At 38.9% G+C, this 27,859-nt stretch overlaps 1 protein-coding gene across 1 annotated transcript in view; it reads left to right on the forward strand.

Moving 5' to 3' along the window:
• myom2b (myomesin 2b) overlaps nucleotides 1–19,216 on the forward strand; it is a 29,150-nt gene extending 9,934 nt beyond the window's left edge. Inside the window, exons 10-39 of the mRNA XM_026170354.1 lie at nucleotides 30–171; nucleotides 764–963; nucleotides 1,378–1,431; nucleotides 1,670–1,797; nucleotides 2,035–2,218; nucleotides 2,568–2,742; nucleotides 2,849–2,970; nucleotides 3,074–3,261; nucleotides 3,512–3,638; nucleotides 3,762–3,940; nucleotides 4,729–4,843; nucleotides 5,143–5,305; nucleotides 5,428–5,534; nucleotides 6,544–6,588; nucleotides 6,969–7,105; nucleotides 7,503–7,647; nucleotides 8,171–8,233; nucleotides 8,500–8,567; nucleotides 9,557–9,670; nucleotides 9,787–9,874; nucleotides 10,930–10,968; nucleotides 11,847–11,952; nucleotides 12,609–12,675; nucleotides 13,091–13,187; nucleotides 14,005–14,041; nucleotides 15,642–15,664; nucleotides 15,755–15,810; nucleotides 15,886–15,975; nucleotides 18,197–18,322; nucleotides 18,680–19,216. Of these exons, the coding sequence (XP_026026139.1) occupies nucleotides 30–171; nucleotides 764–963; nucleotides 1,378–1,431; nucleotides 1,670–1,797; nucleotides 2,035–2,218; nucleotides 2,568–2,742; nucleotides 2,849–2,970; nucleotides 3,074–3,261; nucleotides 3,512–3,638; nucleotides 3,762–3,940; nucleotides 4,729–4,843; nucleotides 5,143–5,305; nucleotides 5,428–5,534; nucleotides 6,544–6,588; nucleotides 6,969–7,105; nucleotides 7,503–7,647; nucleotides 8,171–8,233; nucleotides 8,500–8,567; nucleotides 9,557–9,670; nucleotides 9,787–9,874; nucleotides 10,930–10,968; nucleotides 11,847–11,952; nucleotides 12,609–12,675; nucleotides 13,091–13,187; nucleotides 14,005–14,041; nucleotides 15,642–15,664; nucleotides 15,755–15,810; nucleotides 15,886–15,975; nucleotides 18,197–18,322; nucleotides 18,680–18,889 (3,395 nt within the window). The 3' untranslated portion in view covers nucleotides 18,890–19,216. The remainder of the gene's footprint in view (nucleotides 1–29; nucleotides 172–763; nucleotides 964–1,377; nucleotides 1,432–1,669; nucleotides 1,798–2,034; nucleotides 2,219–2,567; nucleotides 2,743–2,848; nucleotides 2,971–3,073; nucleotides 3,262–3,511; nucleotides 3,639–3,761; nucleotides 3,941–4,728; nucleotides 4,844–5,142; nucleotides 5,306–5,427; nucleotides 5,535–6,543; nucleotides 6,589–6,968; nucleotides 7,106–7,502; nucleotides 7,648–8,170; nucleotides 8,234–8,499; nucleotides 8,568–9,556; nucleotides 9,671–9,786; nucleotides 9,875–10,929; nucleotides 10,969–11,846; nucleotides 11,953–12,608; nucleotides 12,676–13,090; nucleotides 13,188–14,004; nucleotides 14,042–15,641; nucleotides 15,665–15,754; nucleotides 15,811–15,885; nucleotides 15,976–18,196; nucleotides 18,323–18,679) is intronic.
• The last annotated feature ends 8,643 nt before the right edge of the window (nucleotides 19,217–27,859 follow it).

Consider the following 27,859-nt stretch of genomic DNA (forward strand, 5'->3'; position numbering starts at 1 on the left):
AACAATGCACGTCATCACTTCCTGTCTAGATGGTCCTCCTCCAGTCCCTGCTGCACCTGGTGCTCCTATGGACATCAAGATCCATGATGCCAACAGAGACTATGTCATTGTGTCATGGAAGCCTCCTAATACAACTACAGAGGGTCCAATCCTGGGATACTTTGTCGACAAGTAAGAGTTACTGGTATAAACGCCATAAACAGATAAACTGGCCAGCATAAAGACAAACTAATTACTTTAAGTAATCCTATTGAGCTTACTTGAGTATCAAATTACTGTTTTTTGTCTCAAGGAAGAGGGGCAGTCCATGTTCTCTTTATTGCACATAAAATACACAGCTGCTTTTGTTTATTTCTTCTGTCGCTCATATTTGAACCTAAACAGAGCAGGAATGGGCATGCTCTGCTACCTATTGGCTGCTTTTCATTCTTTTTCAATCTGCATTTTTTTTGCTGAGGAAGCTCTTTTCCTGCTTATGTCTTTTTTTTGTCTAGCATCATAATGAACAGATAATTTCAGCACAAGTGCTTTCAGTGAGGCTCCAACAGGTACACTGTTCTGATCTCATATACCAATCAGCATTTTTTAATAATATGGTAGCATACACAAAACATAAAACATCCATTATAAACTTGTACACATATTACTCTTTGCAATAGTTACATGTTTATAATGACTCCATGCCATACCAGTATTTTATCAGATCTTTCTATTTGCATTCATCTCATTAACTCTGCGACATTCTCATCTTTTCTCTTCTTAGATGTGAGGTTGGAACTGAAAACTGGACCCAATGTAACGATCACCCCATAAAGATCTGTAAATATCCGGTGTCTGGGCTGTTTGAAGGGCACTCCTTCTACTTCAGAGTCAGAGCTGTTAACTCCCATGGAATCAGCAAACCTTCTCGTATGTCTGATCCCATCACTGCAATGGACCCCACTGAGTTTGAGAGGCTTCACGGTGGGTTTAACTACACTAATACAGAGAAATGTCTAAGCTCACCTTAAAAATACAGTGTTTTGAAGTTTTGCCATGTGTCATGTTGTCATTATTGTAGTCACTATTGTTTGAAATTATAACTGTCTTCTTGTTTCTTGCTAAACAGTTATTCATGTAGAATTACAATCAGCCCTGATTTAAAGCACATAATAAAAAACACATTATGTAACTAAATTATGTCATATTGTACTTATCTCATGCTTTTATTTGGGGGCAGGTTAGACTTGTAAAATACACACTAATCAGTCTATTTTATAGCATTAGATACGGTACATGTTCAGCTCCTATATAAACAACAAATTTGTATTTAAAATGATCTCAAAAAAAGGTCACTATCAATCACAAACACATGATCATCTCTTTATCTTCCTCTAGCCAAAAGGCTTGGAGGAAGACTGGATATCGTGTCTTACCATGACGAAGTTGAAGGTGGGTTTGAATTGAAGTTGATACATACATTCTGATGCTCTGTTTAAACTTCAGCAGGTTGTCTTGACCATGTCTCCAAGTTGAAATGCAATGAGTTGCTGACTGGTGATTGGCTGATTAGATATTTGTGTTAAGCAATTGAACAGATGTACGCAAGGAAGCGACTGGTTCGTGTATTTGTTACGCCACATATAATATGTATTATATTTTTAACGTTTTCAGTCTTGTTTCTTTGTAGCTGAAGGAAAGCCTCCAGGTGTTCCATCAGGAATTAATGCCTCAGAAACAGACAGGACCTATGTTGTTTTGAGCTGGAAAGCCCCAGCGTACACCAGCAGCGCTCCCATGTGGTACTACATAGAAAAGGTAACAAACAATGTCATATTCTAATTCACTGACTTCCCCCTCAACAGTTGTTTATAGTTTGACGAAGCAGTAACAGCAGTTTTTTTCTCCTTTATATTATGCAGCTGCATTAACTTGTGTGCCTAAACTATTTTTACAGGTCTTCTGTATAACACATATAGAGACAAGCCTTGGAAAAAATAAAATACATTTTTAAAATGTAAACAAACTTGCTTCCATGTCTTCGTCTCTCCACAGTGCATGGCAGACAGTGGCGCATGGCAGCGCGTTAACACCCAGGTCCCTATTCGATCTCCTCGTTATGCTGTCTTTGACCTGGCAGAGGGAAAACAATATAAGTTCAGAGTTTTGTCTGCCAACATTTATGGGACCAGTGCGCCATCAGAGCCAACTGGACCTATTCAGACTCAGGAACTCAAAGGTTTGCCTCCATTTTTCCTTTCCTGTTACACAGCAGTAGTGTTTATTATTACCAATTACCAGTTGCAACACCTTTAATTGTATTTCTGTGTTACTTCACAACAAAATGTGGTGTGGGTGATCTTCTGAACTGCTTACTACAAAAAGTTTTCAATATGTCAGCTGAGAGATTTGTTTCAAATGTTTCAAACATGAAGCTGACATAAAAATTATGGTCAGGTGTAAGAGGGTTGTGGTATAGATACTGAGTAGCAGCCACTTGAAAACCAGAAGAACCTAATATAAAGTATCCTTAATTGTAATTACAGTATTATGTAGCTATTTTTTATTTATTTTTTAATCAATTGCAGGCGTACCATCCGCTCCTGGTCAGGTGATTGCGACAAGGGAAACAGACACCTCTGTCCTCATCCAATGGGCTCCTCCAAAGGAACCTAATAATTTGATTGGTTATTACATTGACCAGTGTGTGCAAGGATCCAAGAACTGGACCTCAGCCAATCACAAACCTCACAAGAACACCAAGTATGTTTCTAGCGACACACAAACACACTGTTGGGCTCAAAAATGGATTTTTTTCTCTGGCTGCTTATTACACAATGGGCTTTGTGTCACGTTTGTGTCTCTTCAGGTTTGTGGTTAGTGGTTTGACCACAGGAGAAACCTACATGTTCCGCGTCCAGGCTATCAATGAGCTGGGTCTCAGTGATGAATCCCAGGAGTCAGCACCTTTGACTGTCAAGGCTGCCCTTAGTCAGTAATGCCAAATATTTGCTCACTACTGCAGATGTTAATCATGATAACTGCCCCAAACCTTTTCATTTTAAAGAATTAAAACTCAATACTGTTCTTACAGCCACCCCATCTGCTCCTTATAACATTGCACTGCTGTACTGCGACGGCCATTCAATGATCCTGAACTGGAAGAAGCCTCTTCGCTCTGGAGGAGCAAAGATCAAAGAGTATTATGTGGACAAAAGACGTAGAGGAACAACCATGTGGAGGGAGGTTCATATCCCACCAATCACAGAGAGAGTTTATAAGGTATTTGGACTCTTTTTATAACATTCAAACATCAAAACAAACAGAAGAGGGCCACAATTTTGCATACATACTTGCATACTCTTCTTATTATATATCATACAAAAGTTAAGATACATATTATTTTATTTGGGATGGTCTGATTATTTTGTGCAAAACTGGCCTGTTCAACTCTGAAAGTGGCATGTCCATTTTGTTTAAATTGATAATGATAACTAGGATTTTAGTTAACCATGTAACATTTTATTAAAAGGTGGAGAACTTGACAGAGGGAGCAGTCTATCAGTTCCAGGTTTATGGAGCCAACCTGGCTGGTCTTGGACCAGCGTCCAAACATTCAGAAGACCTTACATGTGATGCCTGGACAATGCCAGAACCTGGTTAGTAAATTTCACTTTTTAGTGACTGACTTTAAACTCTGAGTCAAAAGTGAAGCTTTTACACTTCTAGAAAGATAAATATGGAATTGTTGTTCTTCTCCTCTCATCATCTGGCTCATATAGGCCCAGCCTATGACCTGACCTTTTGTGAAGTGAGAGATAATTCATTGGTGGTTGAGTGGCAAAAGCCTGTCTACACTGGTTCTGAACCAATCACAGGCTACCATGTTGAGTATGCCAAGAAGGGTACTGCTAACTGGATCACAGCCAATGAAAAAGCTGCCAGTCACCGCTTCCTAAAGGTGAGGGTATCACTGTTCCAATCTATGAATCATAGAGGTTATCCTCCACTGCTCATCAGAGATTTTACTCAAGCACGCAAGACAAAAGAAATTGGAATAACGCTTTTAATTTACAATATAACATATAGGTTAGACTAAATGTTGGCACTGCTGAAACAAGTGTAAAATGCAGTGCATGACGTTTATTATGTAACAGTGTGTTTCTTCATCTTTACTGAACTTTTCCCCCCCAAAACATCAATTTTCATCCACTTTTTCCAGCACTTTATTTACCACTACCAAAACTGCAGCAGTGTAGGTACAAAAACTGTGTGACACTGACATCTAGTGGATGAACCAAGTAACTACTTGGTGAAATGGTACAAAAAGAAAATCTGTTAAAGGTGAATCACTTATGTGTGATAATGGAAAGTCAGTAAAGTAAAATAAGACAAGAATAATTATAATAATACCAAGACCATTTAGTGATCTAATAAAAATATGCTTTGAAACAATACGGATTACTCATGCATTATTAATATTTAGGGTAAGTTGCCTAAAAGAACAGGGGGAATTATAATAATAGATCCAGCTGCTGCTGGGCTAAAGGATGATATATTTTACATTCATTCACAGCACCAAGTGATCAACAAAATAAATAGTATTGTTAGATTCAGAATAGAATATGCTGTTATTATGTCATAATTTATTTACCTGTCAATGTTGCACAGGTTGAAAGTTACCACACCCATTTACAGACGTTCACACCTCCACTCCCCCTAGCAACAGATTGTCTGTTTGTGTCCTAGGTAACAGGTCTGGAGGTGGGCACTACCTATGTGTTCAGAGTGCGTGCAGTCAATGCTGCTGGAGTGGGTATGGCCTCAATGGCCTCTGACCCTGTGACTGCCAAGGCCGTGGCAGGTAACATTTAACAGCAGACAGAAACTGAATACCTTACTATTAGAATATAAGGGTATTAGAATTCATAAATATGTGTCTCCAAGTTCCTCTTTGTAAAGCATACAAAGTGCTATGGTTTTGCTTTGAGTGAGTGTTGCACTATTGTTGACAGTGGTGAAGGCAAGAGTTTAAGAGCGAGTGGACACATGTGATATCAATCCATCAAATATCAAAGCTCACATTAATAGCTGTTTAGGCTTTCTGGGCATTAACTGGAGACAAAAATGAGTCTAAAAACTATGTTTATCTGTGTATTGAAGGTTCCCAGGAGGTGTCCTGTGTGGTGGATGAGAAGTCAGGTGACATTGTTCTGTCATTCGAGTCCTGCCAGATAAACGAAGGCTCCAAGTTCATCTGGAAGAAAGATTATAAAGAAATCACAGATTTCTCTAAAGGGGTAGTGATTAAATCCGAGGGCATCCAGTAAGACCACAGCCACACACATATATAACATGCATATGGCATCAAACATTTGCATTCAATTTCAGCTTGAACAATCTCTCTGACTGTGTGTGTCTGTGTTTCTCTTCCGCCCTCCACTGCAGCTCTAAGCTGATCTTCAAGAACCCAGATAAGGAGGACTTTGGGACGTATTCTGTTTCTGTCACAAACACAGAGGGAGTGTCATCCAGCTACACAATCTCTAATGAAGGTAGGTTCAATTCATTGCTAAGTAAGGATGGCTCTGATGCTTAGGCACCCAGTCAACTGTCATGAAAAATTTGAAAATCTATAAAAGAATCTGCAACTTAGACTTAATGAAATCTCTCATGTTTATGTTTATTTGTATTCTACACTCATGGCTCATTTGCCCTTGTTGACTTATGGTAATTTGCGATGTTGCCTTTATTATCTTAATCATCTCATCGCATTAGTTTGCATTCCATATCCGTTTCCTACCTCTGTTAAACTATTGCATGCAAATACCACTCATGCCTTGATCGTGAAAATTTGAACAGCTGTAGAGCAACACCCTAATAACTACATCAAAAGCGCAGACTTGAGCTAAAATCAAAAGAAAACTGTATCGGAGAACTAAGGCAGTGTGTAGAATGCAATAAAAGATGAAAGCAGTGAGAGCATACTTAAAAACAATCAGCCTGGCATGTAGGCAACAAACAATTTCATTACACAGCTGATGATACTAGCAGAGCGCATTATTTCTCCAAGCTTGGGGCACTGAACATGTTTTACCACCAGATCTTCGTGGCAAAAGGATTTCTGTCAGAAAGCTTCACAACGCTTTTCCTTCTATTGCACCAGTTTGCTACGAGGCTATAATACGTGGCTTCCACTGATTGCTTCCCTTTCGGCCTACAGTTATTCCACTGTAACTCGCAATAATTTCTGAACTTCTAGCACGCAAGGATTCATTCATTTCAGTTATATCACAGGTACTTGGTGAGGCTCCAATAATACAACAACTCATAATACAGGCTGTGTTTCAGGGTAAGCATTCAGGGCCAGTTATGAGTCACAATGTAATTTTGTTCTTTCAGCTTTGAGCTTCAGTTTTAATGTTTTTGTTCCTTGATTTTCCTCTCCCTGACTTATCTGGTACCTCATCGAAGCTAATGGTAAAATTAGACCAATGTATAAAATGTCACATGTATGATAACTGCATGTCTGTGTCTATAAAATAATGTGTCTGTGCCTTATAGAGTTGGTAAAGATGCTGGCGCTCAGTTATGATATCAGACACCCAGGTAGGTACCTTTGGCTGACTCTTTCAATCTCTCTGAGTTTCTCTCTCTTTGTCCTTTTTAATCTCTTCTTTAAAACTTTCTCCTCCGAGTCTTAATCTGTCTTACCTGCTCACTTCATTTCTCGTTCTCCCTCTTTTATGCTTTTATTTTTCTTTCTTCTTCTGCCTTTGAAGATTTCTGATTTCTTTATTTTTTTAGGGGCAGATTTCTCTTTTTATTTGATCCAAAAAAAAAGAAAAAAAAGAAAAAAGTCTTACCTGCTTTTGCATCACATTGCCTAAGCTCTTCTCCTTCTCCTGTCCTCTCCTCCTTCGTCTCCTCATTAAACAAGGACAATAATGTTTTGAAACCCCTTACCCTTCCTCCCTCTTGTCCTCTAGTCATCCCGCTGAAGTCTGAGTTGGCCTATAAGATTCTGGAGAGAGGCCGAATGAGGTTCTGGCTGCAGGCTGAGGAGATTTCTTCCAATGTCACCTACAAATTCTTTGCAAACAACAAGGAACTGTCTGGAGCTGATGTAAGATACATCTTAGTTTACCCGCAGATTGTAGTCAGTTCCTACCTATGCCACTCTCCCTATGCAGTACTTGAAATTCATGGGTGTAGAAAGTCATGCAAATGGAAAATGAAGTCCGGAAAATGATATATCAGTTAGCCAGGTAGTCTTCTTTCAGCTGTAATTTTTGCGAGGCTCAAACTGAAAGGTCCCAGAGTATGGGCTAAACCATTTAAGTGAGCCTTGCAAATAAAAACAGAAGAGATGAATGATTTATATTCTAGCTTCAAGGTGAACAACCTACTTTTCTATCAAGACAATAGTTCAGTCAGCTGTATTTAACTACACAAAAGTTATGATAGTCACAAAGTCTGTCGTCAAGTAGGCTTTTTAAAATTACAACTCTATTTTTCTGCAGCCCAACAAGATGGCTCATGACGTCGCTACAGGGATCATTGAGTTCATCATGGATCATTTCACTGAGGAGAATGAGGGGACATATACCTGCCAGATCACAGATGGAGGAGGAAAGGCACAGAGCTCACTGGTTCTGATTGGAAATGGTAAGAGGGACCAAGGTTTACTGCTGTCCTACGATCAGCCTTTCAAATGTGGTTCCAACCCAGTCGGACCCCACAAAACCTGCAGTATCCGACTACATTCAACAAAAAAAGAACAATACCCTCTGGACTGTATTTTCTTTCTTTTTTTTAAGTGGATGTGTGCAGAAAGAACTTATCACAACCTCTTATTTTTCAGCGTACTAATTAGGGGGTATGCTGTCAAGCCTAAGCCAGGAGAAACACAGACATGTAGCAGAGAGTGTATAGAATGGGCTTTTTTGTATGACAGTAGACTTAGCATCTGCTGCATTAGAGATCCCATTATGGAAATGTATTAAGCCCGTTAGTGTAGAGAAGGGTTTGAACTTCATGTCTATAGGACTCCCTAAGACTCAACTAAAGATGCTTGATTTCATAAATTATGATTCTGCTCTCATATGGGGGACCACTAAAAAAAGAATCTATAGCAACACTTTGATCTTTTAATTATTCTCCGTTTATGTGTATCTGTATGTGCACATAGCTTTCAAGGCAGCACTGGCTGAGGCTGATTTCCAGAGGAGAGAGTACATCAGAGTCAAAGAGGGTAAGAAATACAAAACATCATCCAATTTTAAGCTTGTAAGAGCTTTGTTCTTAATTTAGCCTGAGACCAGCACAACACTATGTTACCCAGGAGATAACTAATGAGTGAGCATACAGGAGAGAAGTACACTATCTTTACATAAACTCTCGAGCTGCAACCTTAAAACCACACATCAGTTAATACAGCTTATAACAAGGTTCCTCAAGTGTTTTGTAAAAGCTTATGTCCATTTTCAAGGCTTCCTCTCATGTTTCCTTTCACTACAGGCCCCCACTTTAGTGAGTTTCTATCACTTCAGATTGGGGATGACTGCTCTGTCACTTTGGTTTGCAAGGTAAACACAGTGGTACTCGATATTTATTGAATATTTACAGTCTGACAAATGGGAGGCTCACTTACTGAGCAGATATTCTATGGAGACTAAGTGTGGATGCCACAGTGCTGCGTAATGATAAGGTCCAGACAGATAATAACTCGAATTGTCACGGTTTTTCCTGCCCTTGTTAGAATGAAGTATATTATCAAGAACATTTTAAAATTAAAGTGGCCGTTTATATGCTCGGGGACAGTTAAGTTGACATCAGCATATCTTTGATTTATGCAGAGATATAGTAAATATATGCATTCATTATTTGACTGTTGAGTATCAAAACAGAGCAAGCTTAAACATCAACCAGTTTTCAGAAAAATGCTCTACTTCTAATATGGGATCATTTAGGGTATAATATGTTGCAGAAAAATATAAACAGCCTCAAGTTTTTTTTGGTTGAAAGACAGGATTTACATTTTAATCCATCAAGTGGGTGAGAATTACTGCAAAAAGTTGATGAGGTACAGTTATGTGCTAACATTTGGGAACCTCTGGTTGACTTGTTGACTTTTGTAGGCAAGAATAAGTGTACTTGTCCTGCAGCAAACAGGCATTTTAAATAACCCCTTCTTCAAATGCTAATGCACTCTTACCATATAGTTCATTAACTAAACAGCCAAGCATTAAACTGTGTTTTACCATTTTCTCCGATTAGTATTATTTTTATATTCAGAAAACAAAAGCACCAATGCATTAACATTTAAGAGATTTGTTTTTCACTTTAATCCGTTTGCTGCAGGCATTTGCTTCCTTTGTCTTTCAAAAGCCTCGTCGACATCTCTTGCTCTTCCTAAACTACCACATAAACAAGACTTTATATACAGCACATCACTGGTCATCTGGATTTGCATTGTTCGATGAATTGTATAAAATATAAAGTGTGTGTGTGACAATAAAACTTCACTTCCTGTTTTTCGAAAATAATAATATGCAATTTTTATTGATTTTAACAGGTTGCTAACTTGAAGAAGGAATCAGTGTTTCACTGGTTTAGAGAAGACACGGAGATCATCCCGGATGTAAAACCTGACCTGGGATCAGGAGTCTGTAAACTGCCAATTAAAGAGGTAAGAGCACACTGTGGCACTAAAGACTATGTTTTTGTTTTTTCCCAACGCTGTCCTCATGGTGTGTTCAAAATTGACAAATCTGCATTCCCTATGTTGCACTGTTTCTTCTCCAGTTTTCACTGAAGACAGCAGGAATTTACAAAGCCACCATCAGTGATGACAGAGGAAAAGATATGAGCCAAATAAACATTTCTGGAAAAGGTAAACATGTTCTCTATTTTTGCAGTTCATCTTACCGCTTAATAAAAATGACAAGTTCACTGTCTGGATAGTTAGCTTGATGTCTTACTGAGCAAGTATAATTGTTTAACTACAGTGTATTATTCTTACAAAAAGAATAAATAAAATGCTTGACATGGGGAAAAAATGTATAATGTTATAAACTGTTTATTTTTTTTACTGATTTTTCCTCAAAAGCAGCAGGATACAAAGTAGATATATTACCATACTGAAAAGCAATTGTTCCTATTTTTTCTAAACAAAACCACAACACAAGAAAAAAGGAAATAATAAAAAAGCCTCGGTCTACAAATTACATCTTGAATGATTCATAAATTATGATTGGTGCCAAAACTGTTAAAATTAGTCAAAAACATTTTTTGTCAATTCCAAAAGGCAGCTCCCCTCCAAAAATATCTCGTCTCCCTTTTTTATTCTACGTGTCACTTGTTTGAATGTAACTATTTTGCATGCAGTTTGATCTGCTATCCAAAATAGCTCAGATTGCTTGATTTCCAGTGCGTTAATATTGTTTTACATCCTGATGTCATAGCCAGTGGGACCCATAACCTCTTCATTTCACTGATATTATCTGGTAACAGACCCAGAACACTTAAAACTGTGAGTAAAACAACTGATTCAATAGGTATAATAGCTTCCCAGAATAACACTTCATTTAAAAAACAAAAAAGAACAAAAAACAAAACCCCACTTTCTCAAATTTCTCACAGATGTTGATGTGCCTAAGTTTAATATGTTTGATATGTGAAGATGTTTATATATGAATTAACTGAGACTGAGCTTCACATGAACAAGTATGCCAAGAAACAATCTGGTGAAAGTGTACCTCACAAAACAAATGCAGGTATTTACACTGTTTCACTATGTTGGGTTGGGAAACCATAGAGTAACAGATTCCCATGTTTTCATTAAACCTTCCTTACTGAGCTCTGAATGCAGCCACCAGAGAGCAGCATCATGCCTTTCCATCCTCTTGGCTCCGTCTCTGACCCCGTGTTCCTCTGCCTTTCTTCTAGTCTTTGACGATGCCATAAACAAGCTCAGCCAACTGGCTGGTAAGTCGCTGCATTCTGCACACAGACACACACACCAATAATCTCATAAAGAGACATCCATGTTAAAAACGGTACGACACACCACCAGCACCACCCTCTACCCACTGTAGGCATCCAGTTCAAATTATCTAAATTTAACATGGCACCATCAAACCCCAGTGATGAGAGATTTGGTAGATCCGTCATCAGGCTGATATGGGTCTTGTTTTAAAAACCCTCTGCTACATACACACACACACTTATCAGCGTGTGGCAGAAGTTGTCATGCTGGAAGCATTTGGCCATCATGCCATCATGTGGTGAAATCACTTTAAAATTCCACTGCGCTGTCACAGTGACAGTGTGGAGGAGCATCTTACTCCTATTTTAAGAGACAGTCACTTGACAGCTCTGCAGCAACTGTTACAGCAGTGGCTGCAGAGGAGAAGAGGGTTCATTACTGTGATAATGGGAAACCATGGTGATGTGACCAGGTGGATGACACACTTGCCCACTTGTAATGTGCAGTGAGGAAAATCCGACACAGACATTGTGGAGTATAAAATGCCCTTTTAGGTATAACGGCTTAAAAAAAAAAAAAAGTTAATAAAACCTGTCATGGTTGAAGTGCTTTACTGAGTGCCAGGATATAAACAATCTGCTCTTTGCTTCATTAGCAGAATTTTCCTCTCCAAGCTGGACAAAAAGGAATTTCAAAATAGATCCTACAAATGGCTGAAAATGGAAGTTTGTTTTTATTCAATTAATTCATCTCTGCATGCAGTAGCTTTCACAGCATAGTGAGGTCACAGAGTCCAGCAGCTGCAGGGAAACATGTATTTTACTTTGATTTCAAACGTGGTCCTCACAACCTCCATCGCCTCTATTACCTCCTCCAGGAGCCAGTGCAGCAGAGCTTGTGATAAACTGCACAGCAACAGGCATTCAGCTGCAGTGTCACATGAAGTATTACACCTCAGAGATGAACATCACCTGGTATCATGGGTAAGGAATTAGATTAAACACAGAATTAACACCGCCTCACAAATACAAACATAATACCAAATAGTTGGAGTACGAAGATGAAGGTAAGGAACGGAGGAAGAAAATACGCATAACTCCAGTATTTGTAGTCCTGGTAGTTGTTTTACTAGAGTATTCTTTTAAGTCCACCTATAAACATGCTGACCACAAACACATTATTCTAGTTTTCCCTTAAGTTAAACTGCCGCGAGTGGGAAAAACAATAAGCCGCATAATAAAACTTCTGATGGGCTATTGGCAAGTGGTTTCATTATCCCTGTTATTGCAGTAAAATTGCCCCGTTTTGTGACAGAAATCACACAGCTATTATTTTCTATAGAGAAGGAAGGCTTTTCTGCACTTAAAAGCACTCCAGTTCACTCCAGAGATTATAAAATGTTAAAAAAAATGGGTTCATGAAAGAAAAAGTGGAAAGAACAATGAAGTAAAACTGAATAAAAATTATGAAGCTTTTATTTTAAAACATCTCACTGTCTTTTCTGTGGGTTTGTGTAAGAGCAAGAGGTCGGCATGACATTAGCGAGGCATGTAAATATGATTTTCATTTACCTCACTCGCTCAAAAAGAAACCCCCACCACACAAACACACACACTAACCTCTCTTTTCTTCTCCTCAGTGAGACTAAACTCTCCCACAGTGACAAGATTGTGATTGGTGGAACCCCGGCTATGGCAACAATGGAGGTATTATCATCTTTTATACAAAGCTGAACAGTATATGCTTCGGAGGAATCTCACACATCAGTAGCTTTATGACAGTAAAGCACCTCAGACATTGGTGCTGCTGCTCGTCTGTGTTGCTTGTAGAAGTCCTCAAAGTGTCTTTGCAGAGACGAGGAAACTTTGAGATAAATTAAAGGGATAATCACAAGGGAAAGCTAATGAATAAAAATGGTTTAAAATTCATTAAAGTTGATTAAGTAGCGTGTCTTCCGATCGTTTTGTCAGAAAGCTTTATAATTGTAATTAGCCTACCTGTTAAATTAATCTCATTTTAAATCATAGCTCAAAACACACAAAGCAGAAATAAATACCAAGACACTGAGTTGATGCCTCTGCCGTCATGTGGCTGATCATTTTTTTGCTGATTGATTCACAGGTAGTTGAACCAGTGGAGAAGGACAAGGGCAAGTACTCCATCGTGATCACTGACCCTGAAAACTCACATAAACGCACACTGGACCTCAGCGGTGATGGTCAGTACTTTCAGTACTTTTCCTCTCTTATTTCCTTCCCTCCAGAGTCAATTCCTGTTTTTATCGATAACTCTGTAAAAAGAGGGTAGAAAATAACACAGTCACTTGTTTTTATGGCTGTCTTTCAGCGTGTAGTCTCTCTGGTTATACTTCAGCTAGTCTTTGAGTATGAAAGTCTCCAGTTTCATACTGCTGCTTGTGAGTTACATACATTTGAGTGTGGATCGGATTACATACACAACAATGCAAAAGTCTTGAGCTACTCTTTATTTCCCTAATCGTTTGAAAGACAGAAAGCTTTGAAAAGTTTTTCTTTGGACATTAGCTGCTTTTCACTCATTTTCTGGCTAATTATAGAGGAATGGTTTTTTTGGTTTAAACCACCCAACACTGACCTATGTATCATTCAAGCATAAAAATGGCCACCAACTCAACGGTTGAAGCAGTTTTGTGTCTACACATAACAGAAAAATTAGCAAAGAACCATTTTTAAATTGTACCTTTAATAATTACTGCGGCTCAAAACTTTTGCACAGCACTGTATGGAAAAAATCTCCATTAAAACTTCTCAAATTAACTTTTTTGATTTATGACACATTCATGAGTGTTATAACTGAAAGGTGCATTCCTGTATTACCACCATTTTAAAACTATTAATTTCTTTAAAAAAATGTTACCATGTTCATTAGCAGGAAAAGGGAAAGATTCTGTTTTGATATTATAAAGACTATTTTGGTTCTAGGTGTGTCTAAATTTAAAGGAAAGTAAACTGGCATGTGCTGTGACAGTGACTGTTTTCTGTTTTTGTGTTTAACAGTATATGAGAAAGCCTTTGCAGAGTTCCAGAAACTAAAGTAAGACTATATTCTCAAAGCTGTTTTCTTTTTTTTTAATCTTGTGCCTTTATGTGTCAGACTGGCTCGCCTAATGATGAATCACTGCTTCCTTCACATTTGCTTCATAACTGTGAGTTTGACATCTAATAGTTCAAAGTAATGATTTCCCAGGCTACACTGTGTTCACATACAGAAAACAATAGTCTTGTTTTCCTGCTTCAAATAATGTAAAGAATGAGGTTTTCTATAAATACACGTATATTCGACTCTCTCGTTCTGATTGTATTTGAATAGTAAAACATCTATTGGAAATTTCATTAACATTTGTTTCTCCACATTTCAAACAGTGCAAAGCCTTCAGATCATTTGAGACACTGCAGAAGGATTGTATGAGCCTTTGTAACCACTATATGCTCAGTGTTAATCAGTGTAGATCCATGCATTGATTAGACTTGTCACTTTAAAATATCAGTGCACTCCTAACTCCAAACTGCTACACTAAAACTAACTGCTTGTTTTGAATATTTTAGTTGTTTAATTAGCCTGTGCTTTGCCCTGTAAGGACCTGTGCAAGTCTGACTCAGGATTTAATCCCAGAATAAAGTTATGATTTTCAGATTAGGTCACTATATTATTTGATGACTTATTCTCCTTTTTCTGTGACTGAAGAAACTGTGTGTATGCTTTAAATCACTGCTGCATGAATGTAGCATGCTGCAAATCGAATCAGACGCTTCCCTGGCACTATTGCATGAGCAGAATCTAAAGAGCTCCAAGAGGTGTAAAACTTCTGCATGCAAGTATGGTTTTTTTTTTCACCTACAGCTACAGTTTTGAAAAGTCTTGTTAAATCACTGCAACTCGAGTTGCATAAATGATCAATACAGCATTAGGAAAAATTACCCTGCATCTTTAAGTTGAGCAAATTCAAAAACTCCAAGGCTGGCTGTCTGGAAAGAGTCCAGCGCATTATAATTTGAGATAAAAATCTTGGTTAAAAATAGAAGCAGTCAGGTAGCAGAGATCCTTTGGGGTCTGTCGGCTAATTGGGCCAAAGCAAACCCCACACCCACACACACATTTTGCAAATCCTTTTAGGAAAGGGATTGAGACTGCAAACACTAAACACTGCATGCAGTGTGGAAACCATCCAAATCCCTTTTCCAATTAACATTCAAAGAGAGACATTTAAGCACAAGACTTTACAAACACATTGAAACAAGTGACACGCTGTTACCCTTTTGATTGAGCATCAACTTGCCAAGAGGAGAGCAGAGTTTCCCCAACCATCTGGTCCTGTGGCTGACCTCTGGTCCTGCCATGCTGCTCCAACAGCCCTCACATAACAATATCATTTTTCCCCAGGAAATATACATGAAACTCCTGAAGTAAACAATATTAAAAGGAGGTTTGGCTGTAAATCTAAAGCACCTTGTAGCACACCATCTGACCACTGTTAGTTAACCGAAAGGAAAAAGAAAAAAAACAAAGAAAAAATGATGTGTGGTCAGAGCCAGGTAATGAAAGCTAACCAGAAACAACTTGGCTAAAGTAAAACTTGAACTAAATAAAGATTTGCTAGTGACAATAATAATACAAAACTGCTTTGATTTTTCAGGGCCGAGGCATACGCTGAGAAGAGTAAGTTTATCCTCCTGTTCTCCTTTATATAATAGCTTAATATAATAAACAATAGGAATAACCTAGAATGTTAACAACTGTTTGTTTTAGACCGTGGTAAGGTGGTGGGAGGACTGCCTGATGTGGTCACCATTATGGAAAAGAAGGTAGGCGTGCAAGTGTGTGAAACTGCATGCTTTTGGTCTCATTTTGCTAATAGGTATTTTTTATGCTTTCTGTAGACTTTGAGTTTAACATGTACAGTGTGTGGAGACCCCAAACCTCAGGTGTCATGGCTGAAGAACGGATCGGAAGTCGAGCCTGATGATCAGGTAAATGTGTAAATGTGTTATTGGAGTTATGTCAAAATAAATTTCACAACTTGTTTTCAGCTAATTAAATTGTGTTTGCAAGTCACATATACAACCAGTTCATATTCAGATGGGGCTTTGTACTTTTATTTGATTCCTTCCCGATAAATACTGCCTTATTCTCTGACTCTGTTTAACCTCTTCAGAAACTCAACTCCTCCCCTCCTGTCTCATGATTAATTGTCTCATTAACCATACACAATTACAACATAATGTTTCTATTAACTTGTCTTGTGGAAATTTCACACTCAGTATGTGTCTACTAAAATATGCTTCATGATATCATGACTCCAGATTCATTTGATCAGATAATGTCTGTTCAAAAGTCAATGTCTATAATACTTACCATGATATTAAAACCAGTATTCATATAAAATAATAGCAGTAATTAAAAAACTATTTCTGGTAATACTGAAAGTGGTAATGAAGTACTTTCTAAAAAGGCATGCTTCATGTATATTTAAATTAGTACAAATGATTAGTAGTAATAAAATGCACAATACCCCAAAACCATTGATATGCTTTAGTTCCTTGTTAGGAACTTCATGAATGTGATGTTGTCCCTATTGTGTCAAAGCCCTTTTTATACATTCATCAGCCACTTTAGTAGGTACACCGATTCAAGAAATTATTAAAGTAAATATTTAATCAGCCAATGGCAGCAACGTCGTACATTTAGGCATGTAGGGGGATCAAAAGGGGGAAGAAAGGTGAGACTTTGAATGTACATGAGCAGGGTTATTTGTGACAGACGAGCTAGTCTAAGTATTCTGATCAAAAATAGAAGATCAACAATGGAGTACGTTTGGGATGTGGTGGAGCATGAGATTAGCAGCATGATGCCATCATGTCGATATGAAACAAAATCCCTGATGAATGTTTTAAGCATCTTGCTAAAGATGTTATGGCTGAAGACAACAGGATCCAATCCAAAACTAGCAACGTATACCTAATCAAGTGGCAGGTGAGTGTATTTACCACTGAGAGCACCAAGATTCAGGAAACTACACTACGCTTCTATACTGACCCCAAAGTCAGTATTATCAGCACAATCCTAGATCAGTAACGGAACAACTCTACCCCTCATAACTCATTAACCTACTTGCCAACCAGAGTACAGTAAGTCTACAGTCTGTCGTTAGTCAACGAAAGCTCTTTCAATAGCATCAGAATCCTGCAGCTTCTACCAGCTTTGAAGATTTAAGTTTGAGAAACCCCGGTCCAGGAGGAATTTGTGTTCAAGTTTTCTCCTTTATTCATTCCCTCACCTGCTAATAATCTGTCTAAAACAAGAAGCGAGGCCCTTGTTGATGAGTTTTCCAAACCTCTAGAGTGTCTCTCATGCACTTAGTTACAACAGAGGCTTCTCAGGATGCATGAAGATAAATGAAAAACAAACATGAACATAAGAAGATCCAGAGAATTTTATATCTAATCCTCATGTTTGACTCTGGAAGTACACAGCATGTCAATTCGAGTAGTGTAATAAGCAGAAGTTACTATTTTTTAGACATTTTGTCAGATTTTATAATATCTGTATCACAGAAATGACTGTAATTAGAATATTTTTTCCCTGAATAATACACAGCTTAACCTACATTGGTCTAGTAAATTAATGCATTTAACCAAGAACACATAGCATGCTAATGGCTACCATTTTTAGGATTTTAATCTACTAGACCGTTTTATTTCTTGTAATTAAAAGGCAAGTGTTTCTCTTAATAATGTAATTAACCTGCTGAAAGTACCACTCCATAAAATGTATAAATGTCCAGACCTTACAAGTGAGTGGGCAGGTACAAGAGGCAATTTAAAATGTTGGGCTCTTGTCTGCACCACTCGTAGTACATGGTACAATTCAGAATAAAGTACTCTGTGTAGACTAGAGTATCAGAGACAATATACAGTAGGTTTTTTTTGGGTGGTCTAAAAAAATATGGATGGGGCACATCTGTATTGCTTTTCAATTCAATTTCACCATACTTTGGTTGAGCGTGGTTGAGTGCAGCAGAACAGATAAGACAGGAATACATCATTAGTCCCTTTGTCCATTCAGCCCATGCACCAGTGCTCAGCTTTTGCTCATGCTGCCACTTTGAGTAAGGCATTTTAAAGAATAAATCATGCTAAACTCCCTCCACTGGCTTTCTCACTTTTTTTAACCTCTGAATTCATTTCCCAGTATGTGGTCTCCCTGGACCAGGGCAAGTTTGCCAGTCTGACGATCAAAGGCGTTTCCATGGAGGATTCTGGCAGATATACCATGATTGTCCAGAATAAATATGGAGGAGAGTCTGTGGATATAGTGGTGAGTGTTGCCGCTGTGTAACACAAATGACTGAATTTACTCTGAGCCGTCATCTGCAGCAGAAATATTTTCTTTCCATTGGTGCCCAACATGGGGATATATTTTGATCGCAGCAGCACAAAAACCTTACACGGGCCTGATATTTGACCTTGTTACTTTTGCTCACCCTGATTTTGACAGAATTAATATAAAATAATACAAAATCCAAATTTCTCTAAAATTAAAAATACCTAAATAATTTCTATTGATGATGCAATGTGCTGCAGCCCTTTAAACAATCCTTTTGTGTTCACCGCTGTAGTAAATGCACGTATGGGTATTAACATTATGTCCTTGTCTCGCTATTTTTATCTCCAGGTCAGTGTGTATCGCCATGGGGAGAAAATCCCTGAGGCAAAACCAACTCTGACCCCTAAAACAATCATCCCACCTAAATTACCAATCGAGATCCCTCAGCCTAAGACTCAGCCTGCTCCGAGCGCTGCCCCTTCAACTCCTAGCCCTGCCGCTCCTAAGGCAGCACTGGGAAGAGGGGTGAAGAGTCCTACTCCAAGTCGGAGGAAGTGAAAAGCAAGGCAGAAGAAACGCAATCACTGGTGCACAATTAGAACACACATAGCTGAGAAGCCTTTATTGGTGTTCTCTATCTGGACTGAAATGGAGCTAATACTCTTTGCATTAAATTAGAGCATCAAGAAAACCCTGACACATGAAATAAATCTTGCAATTGTGATGGAAAGAAAAAAATTGTTTCAATGTGAAATCATTGTATAAAATCAGCAAAATTATACTAGAATAATAAAAAGCTAGGCACTATCTAAACATGAGGAAATTAGAAATTAATTGAAATGAACTCGAATAAAGCTACAAATTGAATAAAACTTTCTGAAGAAAGAGTGAAATGTGTTTTAAATTCATTCTTGAAGTGTACAAATGACACCGCATGCAGTATAATTAAATATTAAATGGCTTGCAAATTACAGGAACATTGCCCAAAGTTAACTGACTTGAAGCCTCGATGCACCTTGGCACACTATTTCATATTTATCATAGTTAGGGGGAGTTTAACATGTTAGTCAAAACTTTTCCATAGGTATTAAATTGGGTTAAAGTCTAGTAAGTACAAATCCCAAAGGAGACCAGTAAACATTAATTTCATGCCCTATGGATGTGGGTATTGTCCCCTGTAACCACGTGACCCATCCATCTTTGTTGTCATGCCACCAAAATACCCCCACAGCATACCAAAACCATGGGATCCCCTCACTGTAGAGTTTAAGAGCTTTCTCTTTAAATTCTTATCTGTGTCACAGAATATTTCAAGTAAACCAGAGAGATGGTCTGCTCCATCAAGGATTACTCTAAACATAGTTTTAAAAAAATGCTGTGTTATGTTACAAAGTTGCTAGGGCCACTAGCTTTGACATGCCCTCACATCACTAACCTGCTGACTATTACCTGCATTTTTGATGGTGTCTAGCACCAGATGTTCTTGGTATAATCACATACACACCACTCCCATTTGCCTTTGATTATGGGGCTGAGGCAAGTTTCATTATGAGCCAGTGGAGAGAGGTGCACCCTTCTTGTCTATATTTTTCTGAATATGATCAGTGGTTTGGCTCAGTCTCACAGTCATTTACATATTTAAATGCACAAAAACAACACAGGCTTAGTATCACAGCTCACAAGATCAGTGTTCATTTTATGTTGTTTAAAGGGAGAAAAAAAAACCCCACACACACACACACACACAGACACGCACCTTTCATGAAGAAAAAAGGGACAGAGAGAAATAGGTCAGGCTGTACAAAGTAGTCATTATACTGCCACCTCAACAACACAGTCAACTGATGACTGCAAATGTATAACACCATCCTCCTTAAGATCACCATGGTGAACACGCTGAAGATTAACTGGCAGTGAATCACCATTAAGTAAACCAGAGCTGTGAAGTGAAGCTGTCATACTAACGCTGCTGCCTCTCAAACCGTCATTACCAAATTTTACCTAATATTAACTCCAACTGTTAGCAGAAGATATGCATTCTGCCTTGCAGCCAAATATGTTCAGTCCTCCTGGTCATCAGCCAGAAGCAGAAACAGACATGCTATAAGTAGTCAGGTTTAAAGACTTGAGCCCAAGTGCAGGAAGTTGTGATGGCAGAGCTGATGAAAGGATGGCTGATGAGATTTGTGGTTCATTAAAGCTGATGAGAGGAGCAGACGGAGAAGAGGGAGGGAGGGGCGCAGGGTAAAGTCATTGTTTCTGTGTTTGCTGTTGCTAATAAAAGAAAGCGATTACACTTTGCTAGCCTGTTTATTCATTCTGTCAGAGGAGAACAAGAGACGGGTTGTGAGAGAACTGAGTAATGGAGAAGGCTGGAAGAGAGAAACTGAGACTGTTAGGTTCCTCATTTTGAGTGTTACTTTTGTTGCTGATGCGTCTGCTTTGGCAGCATGAGACGAGTCTTGTCATGCTTGTTAAAAACTTGTGAATGAGCTGAGTGATTGGATGAAGGGGGGTGGGGGGTGGGGGGGAGTTTGTCTTATTTTCCGTGCTGTTGTGTTTTGCCTTGTTTTTTTTATCCCTTTGGACATGAAGACAAACTTCATCATGCCATAAAGTGTTTATATACAGTAAGTGTGAAAGGAAAGGAGACAAGCTTGTGTGAGCGATGAATGCAGATAATTCAGTGTTGTGTGGCAATAAAGGACTTCTGAAGTGTGACAGAGGGAGACAGGAAGGGAAGGCTTGAGTGTATCAGAGAGAGCAGGAGGAAGGGAAAGAGAGACAGATCTGAATCATTTTGATGTTTTGCTGATCATCTGCTGTGAGATCATTTTCCTGACTTTTTAATTAATTTTCACATTTTTAATCAGCATAATTACAGAGAATCCAAATGTTGCCATGGCAACCACTTTTAAATTTCAATAAACTTGGAAAATGACTCGTTACTGCAAGACACACGGGTGAGCTGTGCACTCACAGAAATGCAATATGCATAGACACACAACCTGATCACAAACACACTTAAACACACAAATATATAACACACACACACACACACACACACACACACACACACACAAATTTATATATAGATGGCTGCTATCTAAATGGAATAGCTAGCCAGTACTGATAGCATGAAATTGTGTTTCCAAATATAACACCGTGTCATTGGAGTGTACGAGTGTGTGTGTCTGTGTATGTGTGCTAAGAAACCAGACTATAGAATATATATTTCTTTGCAATCCTCCACATGGGGGCACTATGGGAACATGCACACACACATAAAGACTCTGTGGCTCACTTTTAGGCACATGCACAGCCTCGGTCTTGCTCTCTCGCTCGCTCTCTCTCTCAAACGCACACAAGCACACACACAGATAGACAGGCCTGTCCTAATTAAAGCAGCGCTGTTCAAACAATGAGATAAACTAGGAGCAGAGACATTTTGTGGGTGTGCACTGACACAAAGCCACATTTTAAAGTACCACTATTATCCACACATATATGTGGCTATAAATGCGCACACACACTTTTTGGTTTTAATTTGCAATCACAATTATTGGGGGGGGGGGGGATACTTCATTTATTGACACTGTGATGATAACTGCTGATTTTGGCTGAGAGGGGAGGAAAGAGGTGCACACAAGGATGTGAAAGAAAGAGGAATAAGAGGAACATGAGAAGGAGGAAAAAGAGGAAAGAGGACCTAACACAGGACAGCAGTGAGAGCAGATCCGTGCTATACTGCAAAGTTGTCTAGCCTTTTCAGCACAAATGATCATTTCTTTAGTTCACTGAGTGGTAAGGGCAGCTATTGGTAAAAAGGGAAGAAAAGCAAGAGTAATGTGGAGAGGGAGTGAAGGAAAGTTAAGAAAGAGCTGAGACTGAGCAGCAGCAGAAGGGGAAAAGGTGTGGGAGACAAAAGAACAAATAGAGAAGAGGGAGGGAGAAAAGCAGGAAACAAGCAGAGAATGAGAGGGAATGAAAAAACTTAATAAGATGGGCTGATTAAACCCGAGGATGTAAAATAAAGTTGCCCTTTCACAACCCATGCCAACTAAGTATATGCAGTGTGTAATGGCGAGTAGCAATATATCAAATTTGACATTATCAAGACAGCCATGTCTGCTCATTGATCAGAGAGGTGAAGAGTTAATTTGTAAACCTCTCACACTAGGAGATAATCTTAGATGACCATCAGTTGTGTCTTACCTCTGGCTGGGATATCCCTTCAGATTGGTGACAGATTCAAAGTAAATCAACCCAGTAATCCTTCAATGCGCCTTCATCCTTGCTACTGCAACGTTTGTCCTGTGCAATACAAATCAAGTATCAACTAGAAGAATAACCATACTTTGATAAGAAAACCAGCAAAGGATTTTCAACACGGGTTAGGATAATGACACAGAAAGGAAGACTTAAGGCATGACACTGTGAATGCAGCGGGAGGAAGATACACAGCTAGTGAAATTTCCGCACCACAGCTATACTTGGCTATCGAAATAGTTTGAGTTGAAGTTGTGTTCGATTATATTATGCATATTTGACCAATTAATGGTCTTTTCCTCAGGTGTTTCTTTTTCCTCCAGACACCTGTGTTCTATTTCTGTCACTTAAAACCATCCGTGAACTTGAAGGCTGGATTTGCAATCAGCATGTGTTATGACTCATCTTAACAAGGAAGCAAATTTAAGATTCACATCTGGTATATTTCCAGTGAAACTAAGCGATGCTTTGGAAGGTAAACTTCTGTCTCTGCTGGGAAATCAGGCAGCTCAGCTATACAGCAGCCCCCCTGGAGCTTGGAGTGACTCAGTGTCTGGCTGTTGGAGGCTTCAGCATGGTGGATGGCTGACAACATGGGGACTTACACCCTGAATATCTGGTCCAAGGACAACATGCCTATTTGCCATTCTGCACTGTAGCCATAATGCCACTCGGCTGCTACTGTGGGTCCTAACACATTAAATCCAAAGGCATTGTTTGTGTCAACACTGCTATAAATCATCTTGTAGAGTGAAAGAACCACAAGGATGTGCTTTGCTCTGGGAAGAGGCACGGTGTAAGTGGCTCATTGTTTTACAGAAATCCAAAACAACATGCAGGCTCTTGTATCCATGTTCAGGTTTCAGTTTTCAGTATAAATGCAATTTTTTTTGGGTAACTAACAAAGCTATTTATGCTGAAATACACATCTATGTGCTCACACATGCAAGTTAAACACAACATTGCTAAAACAAAAGAGGAAAGAAAGCAGTACCTGTACCACGTCTGAGCACGATTTGATCTCCACTGTTCCGTGTTCAAAGTAGTTTGAGTCAAGTCTCTAAATTACTCACATTTATGAATGGGATTCCTGATCTATCTGCGACTATGTGACCTTACCATCAATGGAAATGGGAAAGAGTGGCCAGGGAAATCAGTTTCAGTGCACGTCTCTGAGAATGGGAGACAATGAGCATGACGTGTGATTTTTAACTTCAGTTTCTTATTCCTGAAAAGCTTACATTTTTAAAAATGCAAGACTCTCATCTGGCAGCAGCGTCTTCTCCCACTCCACACTCAATATTATCATACTCTCCTCAGCCTGCCTGTCTCTCTGCTTCTATCTTCCTTTGACTCCTATCGTTCTACTCCATTCATTTCAACTCTCATTTCTTCAATGTCCTCTTTCTTTTTTAGCTTCTCCTCCTTCACTCTTTTCACTCCTTCTCCAATCACTGTGAAATTGCAAGGCGGCTGGTTGGAGACTTCTCTGACAGAGAAATTTGGCTCAGATCAGAATCACTAGCGAGCATTCCTGCATTCCTTTCTCAATCTAAATGATTTTGCAGCTTAACAGGCGCACCCACTCAGAAAGCCAGGCAGACTCACTCTAACCTTACTACAAGTCTCCTACCCTCACTTTCTCTTTTGCATGCACACTCTCTTTCATTCACGTCTCAGTTTCTCAGTCACGTGCATACAACAAAGCAAATGCAGGACAGTTGCGTTACTATACCACAGGTAACATTTGGTACTGAGAGAGACAGGAAGTTAGACAGATGGAATGGCATTTTAGCAAAGTCGATCATTAAAAATAAACATATATTATGCGTGTTGCATAATGCACAGTTCTGGGAATCGTACCATTATGTACCTTATTTCTTTATAAATCAAACGCAGATGAATTTTGAGCTTCAGCAGGCACTAATGCATGTCAAGATGTCAAAGTCATAGAGACAAAGGACGATGTCGACTCGAGTCTGCTGGTAGGTTTTTTTTTTTTGGCTGTCTGTGGGGGCCAGCTGTCTCACTGAGATTATTATATGAAGGCAGAACAATAGGTTTGACTCACCTCTTTCCATATATCAGGTGCTCTTCATGACTTTTGATATGGAACTACCTATTACACTGAACAAGTGTCTGCATCTCCTCAGCCTGATCGGCTGATTCAGAAGAAGAAGGTACCGTCATAATCAGCTGCTTCAAATATAACTTTTCACACTGCCTCAGAAACCGCCAAGTCCACCCGCTGCATGCCAAATATCCCTGGACAAAATACTAACCTTAAGTTCCTCTCTAATGTATCCACTGGAGTCTGAATGTGCCTAACTGTTAGACAGAAAGCACTTAAGCATGTTGTATAAAGGCCTTGAGTTCTCAGAACTAGAAAAGCACATTGTCCTACTTTAAAAAAAAAAATCAAATATCTCAAATCTAGTCTTCAGTAGGGCTGTGCGATATGACCAAAAATATCATATCCCAATATAAGAATTCTATTGTCCCGATAACGATATAAATCACAAAAATGTAAACTTATCTGTAAATTCTGTGAATCTCGGGCAGTTCGTCATGCGGGAAGTGTTTCCAGCTGCGCTTCATGTAGCTGGAGTCGAGTGTTTTAACAGATGCATGAAACCAGGGCCGGCCTGTGGCATAGGCCGTATAGGCAAATGCTAAGGGCGCCGTCCATCAGGGGGCGCCACGCCAGTGCCACAAATGTTGAAAAAAAAAAAAGTTGGTACTATTATTTCTAAATACAAAAAATAATCCCACGTTAATTAAAATGTAAAGTAAAGCTTATTTAATAGAAATATTATTTGTTACAACATTACACTACACTGCTGATGTAGGGGGGCGCCACCTAAAATCTTGCCTAGGGCGCCAGATTGGTTAGGGCCGTTTCTGCATGAAACTATACATTTTTAGACAAGTTGTAAAGGCCTACGTTTTCTTTGTGAGTATTTATTACACGGCGTGCTGCGGGGAAAAGTCTGTTCTAACGTTTGAGTCTAAGGTTTATTTTTTAGCACCTGGCGGCTCTTTTTTACTTCTCACCCGTAAATAATCTGCTCTTTCACGTGATTCAGTTTATTTTGAAAAGTCTCAACAGGATCTTGAGCTTTATTGTGAAAGGTTTATGTGGTACATAAACAAGCGGACACGCGATGCTGTTACCGTCCTTGTTGCTAACCACAATGCATAAAAACAGGCGCTTGTCCTTCGGTAGTGTGGTTATATAAAATATAAGAGAAAGAGAGAACTTTAAGAAATTAATATAGCCACTACAGTGACCATCAAAACGATGAAAAAAATATTGCCGTAAACAGTTTATTTTGCGACACCACGAAACAAATGATAGCGTAAAATGAAACGATAAACGTTTTTATATCGTCATCCGATATATATCGTTATATCGAACAGCCCTAGTCTTCAGTAATGTAAAGTGAGCTTCTTGAGTTCAACAAAGAGCTATTGCCGCTGTTTTAAAGAGTCTTTTAATATGCATTCATGGGCATGAGAGGGCAGTGGTTGTGACCTTACAATCAGAAAAGAGGACTTCCACCCGCAAGGTCGTGAGGATCAAAATCACCAGTGGCAGTCTAATGAGAAGCTCAAATCTATTACATACTGGTTACTGCCATGCATTATTCTTTATGGAAAATGGTCACATTCCAAAAGCTGCGAGTCAGAGTACATTTTATGTAGTAAAGCCACTGTTTTCAAGCTGCCTTATGGTCAATGTCATTCTGTTTTTGTTTTTTTCCTCCTTATTTCCTCTCTTTAATCTTGCACTGCTCTGAATCATCCATACAAAAGAAAGAACTGACTTAAAAGTTACAACATTTGAGATAAAAGCCTTCAGGTTGTCTCCACTCTCTGTGATCTATGTTTCTCCCCTTACAATATTAAATACAATTATTTACTTTGAACGTTTTCACCTGTTGCAATCCTCTTTATAGTTTCAGTTTCTAGACCTTGCAAGTATTTCTCTCCCTCTCTTTCTCTTTCTTGCTTCCTCCCCCTCAAGCTCATCTGTGTACAATCAGGTCAGACGGTGGCAGTTAATTTAACCTTTGTTCTGGTTAGCTGGTTTTCATTAATAATTAACCGAAACTTAGAAATCACACAGACTTTAACATCTAAAATCCTTTAAACCTCTGGACTATTGCTCAGTAGGAAACATACCCATTTCAGATTTGATCATAACCTTATATTTCCATCACAATCAGTGTTTTGGGGTTTTTATCCTGATATCCTACACCCTTTTAAATTGACAGGGTTGAATGTAGGTGTAGCTGCTATCTGATAAATCAATGATGATTTTATACATAACATACCTAAATGTTAGGTATCTGGCAGCAGCGTCTTCTCCCACTCTCCCAATATACAGTTCCTTTACTGTGAAATTCGCTTCTGCGTAAAAATAATTTATATAAATTAAAATGTAGACAAGCTGTAGACAACTCTTTGTTTCAATATGATTCCTATACACCAATAAGACTTTTGTTAAATTGTTTTAAATACATCCCTAATAATGGAATGTGGGATGATCAAAACTGAATTCCAACTTGTTTCATGGTTTCATCAAACTTCTCCCACACGAAGGTTTTTGCTTTAGCGAATGCTCTGCTTGGCCTTCTGGCACCTGCCTCCAGAGACCCACAAGCCAACCAAGCAAACCAGTCAATAGGACTCCTTCAACTTGACTGAGCCGTGCACTTCATAAGTCTACCAGAGGTTGTGGTCAAATGCTGTCCAAGGTCTGCCACAGGTGGGAGTTGAAGATCTCCCAGATAAGAGCTGCTACAAAGTGGTCCTCTACACTCGCTACATGTTTGGGAATCCCAGCCCTATCCATTACCTCTCCACATGATCCGACTCCCCACCATGTGGTGATCAGTTAAAAGCTCAGTTCCTTCTCTTCAGATCGGATGGTATGATTATAAATTACTGACCTTGGTTGTCCTGATCCCATGTGCGCTTATGGACACCCTTATTGTCACATATGGTGGTTGTTACTATGTGAGATTAACATAATAGTCCAACAAAAAGAAAACAAACAAACATAAAACACCACTTTGTTACAGATTGGCACCCAATTACACCCCTCTGGTCTCCATGGCCCATGGGGAATTTTTGTTTCACATCACAACTTGCCTTCTGGACATCAAACTAATTTGAAACTAAATGGAGAGAATAAGAACACATAAAAACAATCCTATTGGTGTATCCATCAGTGGTGTTTATCGCACACTACGA

This window comes from Astatotilapia calliptera, chromosome 1 (assembly GCF_900246225.1).
Source record: "Astatotilapia calliptera chromosome 1, fAstCal1.2, whole genome shotgun sequence".
Classification (NCBI taxonomy): Eukaryota; Metazoa; Chordata; class Actinopteri; order Cichliformes; family Cichlidae; genus Astatotilapia; species Astatotilapia calliptera.